This window comes from Tasmannia lanceolata, unplaced genomic scaffold (assembly GCF_043159265.1).
Source record: "Tasmannia lanceolata isolate RefF3 unplaced genomic scaffold, GAP_Taslan_0.1 ptg000002l, whole genome shotgun sequence".
NCBI classification, from domain to species: Eukaryota; Viridiplantae; Streptophyta; class Magnoliopsida; order Canellales; family Winteraceae; genus Tasmannia; species Tasmannia lanceolata.
In genome coordinates, this window is record NW_027518679.1 from 31,194,579 (window position 1) to 31,208,944 (window position 14,366).

General features: G+C 38.2%; 1 protein-coding gene across 1 annotated transcript; it reads right to left on the reverse strand.

The window, feature by feature from the left end:
• Nucleotides 1–1,515: 1,515 nt before the first annotated feature.
• Nucleotides 1,516–11,586, reverse strand: LOC143866851 (P-loop containing nucleoside triphosphate hydrolases superfamily protein). Its single transcript, XM_077376043.1, has 13 exons — nt 11,431–11,586; nt 8,779–8,861; nt 8,264–8,369; nt 8,067–8,185; nt 7,873–7,964; nt 7,244–7,340; nt 6,975–7,055; nt 6,661–6,893; nt 5,456–5,650; nt 5,232–5,322; nt 3,004–3,126; nt 2,220–2,370; nt 1,516–1,996 (listed from the first exon to the last, which is right to left on the reverse strand). The coding sequence occupies exons 2-13, from the start codon at nt 8,857–8,859 to the stop codon at nt 1,785–1,787; spliced, it is 1,581 nt and encodes a 526-aa protein (XP_077232158.1). The 5' UTR covers nt 8,860–8,861; nt 11,431–11,586; the 3' UTR covers nt 1,516–1,784.
• Between the last annotated feature and the right edge of the window lie 2,780 nt (nt 11,587–14,366).

Genomic DNA, 14,366 nt, shown 5'->3' on the forward strand with positions numbered 1-14,366 from the left:
GACTAGATTATCCATACTGTGTGTAAGTGAAGACCCCTCTACTTTTTAAGGGGAGGGGGACTTATAAAAACCGATTTCCTAAGTTTGAAGTGGTGGGGTGGACCGACAAGCTGTCTATATCTTAACCTCTCTCTTACATTGGTGTATGTCTCTTTTTTATACTATTTTAAGCTCTTAGGTGGAGTCTTAACTAGGTGTGACCATATGGGACAAATTTAAAAGGCCTAATCTAATGCCATCTGATGAGGATCAGACTAATGGATCACTTGTGCCCCTGAAATAGTAGGTTCCATCAGCTCTGTGCCTTTTAGCATATTGGTTACGTACTTAATATTTGGTATCACAGCAGTCGCCATGTCATGTGTTCGAGTAATAGAAGGGGTGATGGGTGACAGAAGTCCTTAAAAAGGGATAACTAATTAAAAATAGAGTGAAGCCAGCCAAGTAAAAGTTACCACAAAGTAAGCCGCCACGGAAAGAGTAATGTGTGGAAAACGCTACCTATAAAAAGGCCAGTGACAATCCAACGCATTCCATTAGTCCGAAGGCCCTTGGCATATGGGTTAGGTACCCAACAATATTATATCTAAAAAGAGTCTCTCTCTTTCTCTCCCTCTCTCTCTCTCTCCCTCTCAGTGAATGTTGCAGTCTGGGGCATACCAAGTAGGTCTACAATTGTATCGAGTGGTGGGACTTATTTAATTCATTATTGCCATAGGATGATTATGATAAGTTCACAAGACAAAATTCTGAGCATATGTACTAATAGCCAGATTGTTTCTCTACAAATTGAGGATAAAAAGGAAATGGCAGATTTGCTCCCTTATTTAGTAGGGCCACCACAGATTTAACCCAATTTTGGCTCAGGTTGGGTTGGTATTTCCTCGGGTTAGGTTGGGTTAGGGTTTGGAAAAGCCGACCCGGTTCAATTTGGGCTAGGGTTGCGGATTTGGCAACACAGCCCAAGCATCCACCTAAGTTAACTGCAATTTCAATTTCTTAAGATTATAGGTTTTTTGTATTTTTTTTTCTATTAATCCGAACACAATTAGATCCAACCTGACCCAACCCGGCCCAATTTGAAAAATCGGGTGGCCAATCGTCTGATTTTTCAGCCATCGCACATCTGTGGTGGGTCCATCCAAAAAAAAATGATATTGCTTAAATCAACTAATTGTCATTTCATCATTTGAAAGTGTTGCATATAAAAATAGGAAATGACATGTTTTGATAATTGCAGTAACCCATCTTGTCGTTTGTTATTTGAAGAGCTGTCCTGGGTTATTATAGCTCCCAAAAAGCTCTTATAAACCAATTAAAAAGGAAAAAACCAGCTGCATTTGTGCAATTATTAAAACATGGATGTGCTGATATCATTTCCCATAAAATTTCAAGTCCTTTTAATCATCAATAAGCATCAATTTACCTGTTAAAAGACACATTGACAGCATTGCCCACCTAAAATATTGATAAGCATCAAACAATATTTAACCATTGATTTGAAGGGAAACCATCAAACCAAAAACAATGTTCATAAATATTAAGCCATAATTGTACCAGACTATTGGATACATGTTAGTACTTGGTGTGATACAATGGGCCTCATACAAAAAATCCAATGAGTTACCCAACCCATTGGAGCCCTAGTTATACCACTTTCCTAGAGAAAGGAGTTCCACAATGCTATAATCCAGAGCCCAAACTTGAAACACACAATATATAGTTGGTCAATAGATATGCATAGGAAACTCAAAGGAAAAGCTTTCTGAAGCTGAGGACTCACTCTATGCTTCTGCGTTATCAGAGGGTCCTGTCGATATAGAATCTCTTCCTGGTCTGTGCTTTTTCCTCCTGAGTTTGGGCAATGCCAAGATCCAAGAAGGAACTTCACAGCCAGATGCAACCATCACATTGGCTATGTTCCGCAAAAACGGCACATCAGATTCTGTGTATAGAGTTATAGCTTCACCGCTTCTCCCTGCTCTCCCAGACCGACCTATTGAGAAAAAGAAGCAGATAAAGACCCGGAAAATTTCAGTCACATGAATTATCTGTATTGCTGTTCCAAATTGGCATGTTTAGGTTATTTCGGCCGTGATGAGAGGTTCATATCTCAGAGTTGGATCATGTGATTAAGAAAAAATGAAAACAACACCAAAATGGTACACAAGGTTCCGGTGACGCATGGACTAGCAGAAATAACCAGTTGAATAACATACCTATACGATGAATATATGCTGCAGCTGATTCAGGGAAATCATAGTTAATCACACAATTGACGCCCTTGAAGTCCATACCCCGAGCAATCACATCAGTGGCAATCAAAACCCAAGTCTTCCCTGCCCTGAAGTTATCAATTGCATCTTCTCGCTGTACAAACCAAAGAAACAAAAAAACAAGTACATAAATGACTTTAAATTATTGGAAAATGTGATAAATAGAAGAAAGAAATTACGAGCTCAAGCAACTCCGAAACCAAGAGCATATCCGTTATGGTATTCAGTAACTCAAGTAGTCCCACCAGTATTCTTTAATCAAAATCAAACAACTTGGTGAGACAATATCTATGATACCCAAAAGCAGTTATGGATAGGGACACAGACACAAGAAGACAGATGCAACTCAGCATCGGCATTTTGCAGATTACTTTCAGAGATGGGATGTTTAAAAGTTTGGATTGAGCATATCCGCTATGGTATTCAGTAACTCAAGTAGTCCCACCAGTATTCTTTAATCAAAATCAAACAACTTGGTGAGACAATATCTATGATACCCAAAAGCAGTTATGGATAGGGACACAGACACAAGAAGACAGATGCAACTCAGCATCGGCATTTTGCAGATTACTTTCAGAGATGGGATGTTTAAAAGTTTGGATTAAATAAGATTATATGATCACAATCAATTAGCTTAAAAAACCTTCATTCCCCATTTAATTTTCTTTGATGAATTCGTCTTTTCAGAAATTAATAATAACATTAACAATTAATGGGATAATATTACCTGTATTTGAGTCAGATCCGCATGGATAACATCAACTTTTATGTCATCAAATGCCAATTCCTTGTAGAGTTGTTTAGCTCGTTCCTTGCTTTGGACGAACATCAGTATAGGTGGGTTCAAACTCTGCATGGAAGTTTTTTTTATCATTGTCACAAAATCATAGAACGAAAGAGGGATGAAATATTTGCAATTAAAAACAGAACAGAAGAAACTGGTAAAATATCAGATAACACAAATGCCACACTACAGGTTTTGTAAGAAACTTCATCTTCATGAGTTCTTTTTAGAACAAAGTTGAAGCAGGTGTAGGAAAAAGGTACATTTTGTTAGAAATTTAACAGATACAATTTGTTAGAAATTTACTAATAATTGTAAGGATCATAGCTATATAGCTCTATGTCATTTCATAAATCTTATATTCAATTTTCACATTAATTTTTTTTGAATGGCTTCAATTTTCACATTCATAAAAATTCTACACACACACCCCGCCAAAATGGCTCCGAAACAAACAAAAAGGTGTGTGCCGCACTCACGAGGGACTGCCAGTGATATACTGGAGGAAGGTGGGGATGACGTCAAGTCCGAAATTATAGAGTTAGTTCAAGGAAGTTGAACACTGCCAAACTGACCAGCCCATTTTCAGTTGGGTTTTGAGTCTCTCATCTTTGAGTCTCTCATCAAGCAATGATGACTTCGAGGGGGGGAAAAAGCATGTGGAAATCTCCTCTTTTTCGTCAGCCACTGCTCTCTGTCTCTTATCCTTTTTTTCCCATAGATGGAACCCTAAGCACCACAATTGTCCTTTTCAGGTCAGATTGGATTGCGTCTAAGTTCGCAGACCCAACCTCTGGCTGGGTATCGTGCAACACATTCGACTCAATTCAGGTTCAGGTTCAAGTAGGGACAGGTTGACCAGCCTTGCAAGATAACTGTGAAGGCCGGTAGTTACTTATTAAGGTTCTCCCTTCCACATCAGAGTCACATTTGTTTGTTGAAATATTCACTGCGACAATTAAATAGGTTAATTATATGAACATTTAAGGGGGCCTTAGTCTTGCGGGATTTTGAACACCCGGGGGCGTTTGGAGACTGTGGTTCACTATGGGGAAGTTGAAGTCCAACGGACAGTGGGTATTTCATTCTTCCGCGCCCTATAAATACTAGAGCTGATGTAATGGCTAATGCTTATGCCGCCCTTCACTCTCTCAGCTCGGGAGAATGTCTGGAACTCTTCAGCTAGGAATTCAGAGTGACTTTTGAAGTCCTCTGTGAATCACGAAGAAATGATTTATCAAGTCAATCAATTGACTCGCCCAAGTCGACTCCTTTTGCTGTGGCCGAGTTCTCGTCCAAGTCCAGGTTTGAAAAATTGCTCCAAAGACGAGTGATTTGTCACCAACTCCACCTCTGGCCAGGGAATCTGCCTCCGAACTAGACTCTCTAGACATGTAAGTGAAGGTCACATTAGTGAAACTACATATATCAGAATATCTTCAATCAGGTCAGCCATAATCCAGGGGACAATCATACATCACATTGCACGAGCCCCTTCTACAATAAGAGGGCTATCGAACAGGGACAGCACAAACTTTAGTCCTTGATGGAAAGGCAAAATGACCGCCTCATTCGAATCTTTACTTCCTAATGGTCCAAAATAGGACAACCTTGCAAGACACTGAAGGCAGACATGGTCTCTAAAAGACCCCCCCAATCCTGCTGATCAGAGATTTACGGAAGAAAAGAAATTGATGTTGTGTTTTAGCTTTCCAAAGGGGGGAAGCTATCATCTCACATAGCTCTTCTCTTGAAGGGACCTAGTACTCAATACCGCCTTTGAGCATCATATGAAATTAAACAAACTCCTTACTTGATTTTGCCCATGAACTATTGAGAATGTTTAAGGCAGATTTTGGCAAAAGGGGAAGCGCTGCCCCACTTCCTAAATTCATTTTCAGCTTTTCCTTGTTATCGACCAGGAAAAAAAAACTAATAACAGTTATTCCATGCCAAATGTCGATTTTGAAATATCCAAATTAAATCATCAATACCACAGCCTGATTTACAATCAATATATAAGATAAACAAACAAATAATTCCTATTTCCTATTTATACGGCATAAGATTACATAGTCTTTTACCATTCAAAAAAAAAAGATTACATAGTCTTAGGAATTATGGCTTAAGCAAATATGTAGTTATCAATAGCATGTACATTAGCATCATACCTCCGCAAAACTTTGCCGTAGTGCAAGTAGCTTTCCTTCCTCGCTTCCAGCAAATACAAGTTTTTGCTTTATCAGTTCTGAGGCAGAATTCCTGTACAAAATTTTTAAGTGAGCAAGTATTTAAGGACAAATATCAGTACTTGACATTAAATATACATAAAATCTATACAATTTCGGTTTTCAGATCCAGAAGTGCATTTTAATTAATTGCGGCTCATACTTACTTCCTACCCACAATGATCCGAACTGCATCATGCATTATTGTGCGAGCAAGTTCCTCAACAGAATCAGGTAAAGTGGCACTAAACAATGAACGTATAATTGAAGGATTTGAGCAAGCTTTGACCACAGAATCAATTTGATGTACAAAACCAAGCTCGAAAAGCTTATCAGACTCATCCAAAACAAGGTAATCCACCCTGTGCAAAACGACAATAAATCAATTACACTAACACCCCATTTCATGATAATTGTGTCGCTACTTTATCTTTGATTCTTTAAGAGAGAGATTATCAGTCCAGCACCCACTTTTATCCAATAATATTTTATGGACAGCATCTAAACATGAATATTTTTTTGCGCAAAACTCTTAGTTGTACGAATGGTTCAAGCAATTTCATTTAATTATCCAAAAGCACCAAAAGTTGTTCTGCTACAGGAAAATTAAATAAACTAGAAGTACATCCAAAGCCAATAATACATGATTCTCAACTTCGTAAATAAAAGGACTGCTACAATGGAATTTTGGAAAAATGCAACATTGTCCTTATAAAGTCTCAAAATTCATGGAAGAACGCTAAACATCACACTTCTAAGTATGGACCTTTGTCCATCTCAATAGTAAAGATCTGAGTTTTTACAAATTGCCACGAACCTCAACCGGTGTCATTGGATTCGAAGGGGATCTTTTTTAGCTTTATAATGATTTGCTTCAGGTTTGGAAGGAATTTCTTCCAAGTACCAAGGAATTTCTTCAGCAATTTCACTGACACTTCAGGGAATGTGGGCAAAGGAATAATAGAACAAAGTACTGGAATACGGGATCTAGTTGATGGAAGCAGCAAGCCTCCATGGCACACCAGAAAAGAGGCCGCTGCCTCATTAGCTGAGAGCAGAATATGCTGAAAAACAACACAAAGATAGGGAATCTCCTACCAATCGGCCCGGTGTAGGTTTAATCGGTGTTTTTATAATAAAAGTGTGCCAGTCATTCTAAATTTCTAAATTCAAAGATACAGCATGGAGAAAAAATGATAACAAGCTTGGAGACTCATATAATATTCTCTCCTTTTCCAATGGCCCTTTTATCAAAGCTAAGAGAAATACAAAACCGCAAGCTAGCATTTTTTTCAACATCATGATCATTCCTTGAGAAAGAATAGGAAGTATAGAAGACCCAAAAAGAAGAAGAAAAAAATGCATCACATACCTGCTTAGATCAAGCTTTCTTTTGCGTACAGCAAACTCTATGCGAAGTGGAGTGGATACAAGTATATCGCAAGGCATTTTCTTAAAATCAGCACACTTTGCAAGCTCTTTAGTCATTAACTTAATATAAATTTTCTTTCCTTTAGCCAACTTCTTGCATTCTCTGGTTGTTTGTGCAGCTAATTCTCGTGTAGGACAAAGAATCACAGCTTGAACACCATCCTTTGACCCTGGCTGATTCCGTGGAAAACAGATAAAGAAAGGATTCACGAGAATAATTTTCATATGGTATTATTGCAAGGTACCATTAACTACCTTAAGTTTCATTAGTATAGGGCATATGAAAGCCAAGGTCTTGCCAGAACCTGTTGGTGCACAAGCAAAGCATTCTCGTCCCTGAACCAATTCAGAGTGGTCAACAAAGAAATAAGTTAAATGGTAGATAATTGATAAAAACTCATTTAAAAAATAAAATAAAACAATCCTAGGAGAAAATTCATGTATATTTAAAGCCTCAAATAGAAAATTTTAGCAGTTAGACATCCTACTTAGGAAAAAAGGATAGCTTAAATAGAAGAGCATACTGATAGGAGGACTGGAATAGCCTGCCTTTGGATAGGAGTTGGTTCTTTGAATCCCAGCCCTGATAAATTGCGTAATAGATATGGTCTACAGCTAAACCTGTTAAATAAATCAAACCGTGCCCAGATGTAAAAAACTACAAATAAATATTTCAAACATAGAATATAATATTTACATTGCAGCAACATATAATCAAGCAGCAACCCTAAAGGCAAAAAAAAAACTGACAAAAACGAGTTTCCAAAAGAAAATCCTCTCTTGAAAAAAATAAATAAATCTAGAGAACTAATAAATATAGATCTTTAGAGGAAAAGCATACGTATGATAGAAACCATGCACAAGAGGAAACAAAGTCATAAAAGGTGCCATTGTCATATAAGAATATATGGAAAGGTGTATGCCATCTCTGACCACAATGCCTACATGTATACAGTAATTCCAAGCTAAAATGAATAGCAAAGCATGCATCAAATTGCTATTTCACAACATGTTTCAAACAAAAAAAAAACAATTGAATCATAGCCTCGAAACAAAATAATCAGGGAAAGGAAATATAGAAAATAAAGCAAGCAAAGGACCAACAACAGATCCAATATGCAAAGTTACCACATATTCAAAACATATATGATACCTTGAGTTCAACTCCGCAAATTTCTGAAGCGGTGACGGAACATCATGCCCAGAAATGTGAATCCCATGCTTCTTACGCAGAAGTGCATCTTGCTGAAGTCCATTGAAAATTAAAATACAAAATTAGGAAAAGAAGATCAAAATGCATTACAGGCTTCTTGGTAAAGAAGCAATCATTAATACAAGACAAATTACCTCAATCTGTCTGTTCAATTTTTTCTTCTCTCCAGAAAAATCTGCTTCCGCTTCCTCTTTCTGCTCAACTGCAGATGCAGATTTCGAATTCTTGAATACGTTGAATCCTTCTACCCCTTCTGAAAATAATTAGAAAAATATCAATCAACTGCCGCCAAGCTCATTTATGCAATTGATGAAATTGAATACAAAGTTACCAGATATCTTCGCCTTTCGCTTTCTCTTCTTCCCAGATGGTACCGCCTCTGCTAATTCAGTGGTCTCAGTTTCCACGTATGGCAAATTCTCATCATCCTTTTTTGGCTAAATGGAAAACAAATTGTAATTTAAAAAATGCAGTAATTTTTTTCAAAAAACATGCTGAGATGGAAATTGAACCAAGTTCCTACTTGCTAATCAATGCATTGGAAAAATAAAATGCTGAGAACAAAATTATTCCAGGAAAAAGAAAAACGCAGAGAAGAATGTTGCAAACGATATGTCAATGAAACTCCAATAAATCAATCCATTGGAAAGAAATGTTGTATAATGAGAAAAATGAATGATTTTTGTCAGCAAAAACAAAATCGTGAAATTAAGCACGAAGAACAGCTGCGTGTTTCTAGATCTCTATTATTGAGAATGATGAATACGCTTATAGTGAAAAGGGAGTTTCTTGTTTTTTTCCCCTTCCAGAAAGATCAATGGAGTTTTGAAAAGGGAAGTGGGTTACCTTGAATCTTGCAAAATCAGTGGCGAACTTGCACCGATTGAAATGGAGGCCTGAGAACAAGAAGGACGAAGCTTTCTCCATTGCTGCAGCAATGAGACCCCATGAAATCAATTCTCTGAATCATGTTTGGCTACTTCAATAAGAATTTTTATTGTAACTTTTTTGGAACAAAATAGTGTTTGGATGATAAGAATATAAGGATACCATAAATACAGTAACGAGAAAGATAATTCGTGACTCAGGAAATGACAACAACAATTATAGCATGTTCATGTATATTCATTTATTGATGGGTTCTAAAATAGTGAGGAAACTTAAACATTCAAACTTGCCGAATAAATCTCATCATGCGATATAAAAGCATACAATGCAAAAAAGAATTACGTAATCCAGTATTCAGCATAATCATGTTCACTGACTAGTGATCCGTACAAAGGAATTAATCCCTTCTAAAACCTTTGTGAGATAGCTAACTAAAGTAACAAAAAATTATCAGATCTAACTATCTTTCAACAAGCTCGTGGTCTCTGAGGTAGTAAGGCTTCCCCACAATGTAAAAACAGTAGAACTACTTTACAGTATGTAGAAATAAGAGGAATTCAAAGATGATGCCAACTGATTGAATAAAACATAGGTGAATTTGCATCATTGGAAAAAAATCCTATTGTCAAGATATGTTTAAAGTGACAAAATGCAAGATGCAACATTTAATACCAAAAGACAAACAAAGTGCTCGAGAATCTAAGAAGCATGGGTACGGGTACAGGGTGCGGGTACGACATGACACGGGTACGCAGGTACGTGATTTTCAAAAAAACCCGGGTGCGGGTACGCTGAATATAATAATATTTTTTATTATTTTATTTTCAAAGTTTAAATTCTACTCCAGATTTTGTCTGCCAAACAAACAGCAAGGCCTAAACAATTAAAGTAAAAATTACCCACAATCTCAAACAAACAAAGCCTAAACAAACATCTACTGATTTTTTCGTATTCATTTAATTTATCTGAGGTGCATGTTCTCTCCAGAGAAAATGAGCCCCGAAATGGTTTTTTGCCCTCAAACCTATTATCAGACTCAAATTAGATTTGGGGAACACAATCAGTTGGCATAATCTCAAGAAAAAAAATGGGAGAGAAAGAAAGAGAGCAGAGAGAGAGAGAGAGAGAGTGCAGTATCATTTCAAGAGAAATTATATGGTGTAAGGGCTTACAACAATAAGGCGTTTTGTACGGTGGAAGTACCACCCTTGTCTTTTGATCCAACAACAGCTCCTCAAAAAGCTCAAAAGTGAGCTGCTGTTGGATCAAAACGGCACCCCTACCATTTTGTTGTAAGCCCTTACACCATATAAAATCCCTCATTTCAAATAAGAAAGAAAGAGAAAGAGAGCAGTACAGAGAGAAAGAGAGCAGTAGAGAGGGAGGGTGAGAGAGAGAGAGAGAAATACCTTTGAGAGAGATGGAGGGAGGGCCGGAGAGCCGGAGAGAGCCGCGGCCGGAGAATCCGTCCGGAGAGGGAGTCGCACAGAGAGAAGGGGAGAGAGCAGCGTTGGGGTTTTCTTTCTTCGTTAAATTTTTATCTCATTTTTAAACACCCCCCTTTTTTACTCCACACAACCCATTAATATATTCTGTAACATAACACCCCCCCTCTTTTACTTCAACACCCCCCAACTAATTTAAAAAAAAAAAAAACATCTGGTCCGTCTCGGGTGTGTCGGGTGCGCACCCCGAACGTACCCGATACGCACCCGAAACTCAAATTTCATTTTTTTTTTAAAACCCATCTTTGGGTGCGTACCCGGAACGTACCCGGGACGTACCCGTACCGGATACGCACCCGACACAGGTACGAGGGCTTTTTAGGGGTACCCGTGCTTCCTTGTCGAGAATCATCGACGTATTATAGAAACATACAATGCAAGGAGATAAAACCATTCATGGTGTATATGTTATGGTGTATATGATGTAGTTATCGTAGGATTATGCATTATAGATTTGTGGGTGTTAGTTACTTATTATGTGTCATGTAACTGGGTAAATGGGTTGGTGATGTGGCACACCTTTATGTTTGTATTTAAGTAGTAGTAACTAAATGAAAATGTAGAGAATTTGCAATCAAAACAGAAACTTATGTTTCATGAGAGTCATGGTTCTTCTCGAATTGAACCGTTAAGGTTGCCTCGAATCAACCCTTCCCCTCTCTTTTTCTATCCTTTTTCTTTGTTTATTAGGGTTATGGCCAATTAGGCACTAACAAGTTTTCATTAGCAAAGGCAGTAACATCAATAAAGTTTCATATTGTAGTTTAGACCATAATTACTAATTAAAATAAATTTCAACTTAGAAAAGTATACATCTTTACATTACTATTAGAGTCATATCATACAGAAACCAGTAATTTCATCAAAATAAAACATATTTGTGAACCCTAATGAATTCTAATTGCAAAGGGGTTGTATTACAGACATGTAACTCATAATCCTAACTAAAATTCATGACCAAACCGTCTATATCTGGCAAAAACACATAATAAATAGAAATTCGAAACGAGGCTCTGTTTAGGGTTAGGGTTAGGGTTAGGGTTGGAGAAGAGTAGCCAGCGAGGAGAGAGAGACAGACAGAGAGAGAGAGAGGGAGGGAGCTGACCTGTACGGTCCGTCGACGTCGGTCGTCGGTCGGCGGTCAGGCGCAGGCAATCGGCGGACGGCGTTTCTGCGGCTCTTTCAAGGAGAGAGAGAGAGAGAGAGAGAGACAGAGAGAGAGAAGGGGAGTGAGAGGTCAAACACACGGCTATAATTTCTAAAAAAAGATACATATATTGGCTTTTGATAATTGCAATAACTCATCTTGTCTTTTATTACTTAAACAACTGTCAAAGATTTTACATTTCCCAAAAAAATCTCAAAAGCCAAGTTAAAAAAGAAAAGACAAGCTGGGTTTGTGCAATTATTAAAACATGGTAGTGTGTAGCCAAATAAAATATTTAAACCTTAGCTAAATAAAATGGTGAAACCCTACATCAACAATTGATAATCAAACACATTTATGCCATATAAAATCTAGCTGAATTGCATCACCAGGTAACAGGTTGAATTCCAGAGGGGGGCTGTCCCAGGAAAGAAAAGGGGGCGAATATATTAAAGGATGATCAATCAAAGGTGGGCCGCCCCTGGGTTCATTATTTTAACTTTTTCTAAAGAAAATGTTTTACCTGAAAGCTTTTAACTTCTTTTTTAGGATAATTACATTTACACCCTCTTCTAGTTTCTGACACATCAACTTCCACCCGTATAGTTTAAAACGTGACAAATACACCCCTGTAGTTTCAATTTGTTTAAGGTTTGCCCCCTCAGCTGAAGGTTCGTCCATAGATTGAAGGGTTAGGATGATCCGATGGAGCTGATTTTTTGGGCACACCCTATCTATGTCAGGACCCATCAAATGAACGCTTTGGATCATCCAAACAATGTGGGCCCACATTATTTGGATGATTTTTTGGTAGTGTTTGGATTCGGGTATGGGCCCACATTATTTGGATGATCCAAAGCGTTCATTTGATGGGTCCTGACATAGATAGGGTGTGCTCAAAAAATCAGCTCCATCGGATCATCTTAACCCTTTAATCTATGGACGAACCTTCAGCTGAGGGGGCAAACCTTAAACAAATTGAAACTACAGGGGTGTATTTGTCACGTTTTAAACTATACGGGTGGAAGTGGATGTGTCAGAAACTAGAGGGGGTGTAAATGTAATTATCCCTCTTTTTTTTTGTTTGAATAGAGAAAATCCTTTTAACTAAAATCCTAATTTGATGAGGTTAGAAATCAGGGAAAACAAAAATCCTATTTTACCGAGGAAATATTTTTCTTTATTTACCAACCCCATCAATTAATTCTCCTTAGGCCCCTGAATCTCTTTCTCACCGGCCCTGTCTACCCTTCTCTCACCTTGGCTAAACAAATATTCCATGAATTTTTTTTCACGGCTGCCAAACACGCCCACAATGAACAAAATGACCCATACATTTCCCCAGATCAACTGATGAATCCCTCAAAACGCTTATATCTTGCACGGTTTATTAATTAATTAGAAGGCAAATATCCAAGTAAAAATGTAAACTCTAATAATAATAATAATAATAATAATATGAGGAAATGGTTTATGAGCAGCTGCTCAGATCAAAGGTGGAGGGGACGTTGTGTATCCATGTTTCTGCCCATTTTTTCCCCTCCACAAATGGCAGGGTTAGGATAATCCTATAGGGCTGATTTTTGGTACACACCCTACGCATGGAAAGCTTTGGATCCCCCAAAAATTTGGCCCCCCTATGGTTTGTGAGCACTCACAAACCATTTCCTCTATTGCAAAAAGAGCTCACAAAATGATGTTTTTGCCGAGGGAGTCTTCTACTTACATATTTGCAAATCAGGTCCTGGTTTTTGGTTTTCTTGTGCAAATCCGTTCATCTCAGCTTACCTAACGAAATCCAACGGCCATCCATCTTAAGTTATGAGGATAAGATAAGGATGCAATCCAGATCCTACTGAGATATTCCTTTCGTTTCATTCGGAAAGGGAGGAGATAGGAGTGGAAAAAGAAGAAGAAGAAGAAGAATGAATAACAACCGTTCCGTATTTCAAATTGTGCGGGAAAAATTGGGAGGAGGGAGAGACGGAGGAACATCTATATATGGGACATCAATGATAGAATCATTTCTGATTGGACCAAATAATAGTCCTCCAATAGACATGAAAGAAGATGGGAAAGGAATAAAATAGGAGCAGGGATGGGATGACAATGAGATCTCGATCTCACAAGGGGATATGGCGAAATTGGTAGACGCTACGGACTCGATTGGATTGAGCCTCGGTATGGAAACCTACTGAGTGGTAATTTCCAAATTCAGAGAAACACATTATTTACTTTACCAAACACTTACGAGAGAGGGAAACTTGGAGTCGCAAAAGTGGGACCCTCCTCATTTTATTACAATTTTAGGTCCCACATTAGGCAAAAGTGGGACACGCTGAAGCTGAGTGTGACTCACAACTCACAACTCACACCTTTACTTACTTCATCTGACCCTCCGTCATATAGGCCATTATGAGATCCAACCATCCAGCATATTAATATTTAACAATGTGATAAAATGAGGTCCTACAGTGGGTCCCACTTCTGGACGATGTGATAGGCCAAAATTGGGACCCACCTTTACTTGATCTGACCGTCCATCATGTTGTGCAAGTGAGCCACAAAAATGAGGCTATGCTTGCACTGGCAGCCCCCAAAAAACAGTAGGGTCCACATTTTTTGGGTGATCCAAACTGTTCATTTGTTGGGTCTTGATGTAAATAGGGCGTGCCCAGAAAATCTTCTCCTTAGGATGATCCTAACCCTCCAATCCGTGCTGTCCATTTTAAACCTCCACAAATCGAAGGGTTAAGAACATCCTATGGAGATCTTTTGGGCACACCCTATCTATATCAGGGCCAAACAAATGAACGGTTTAGATCACCGAAAAAAAGTAGGCCCCACAATTATTTTTGGGCTGCACGTGCATGGACGGCCTTCCACCATATAAA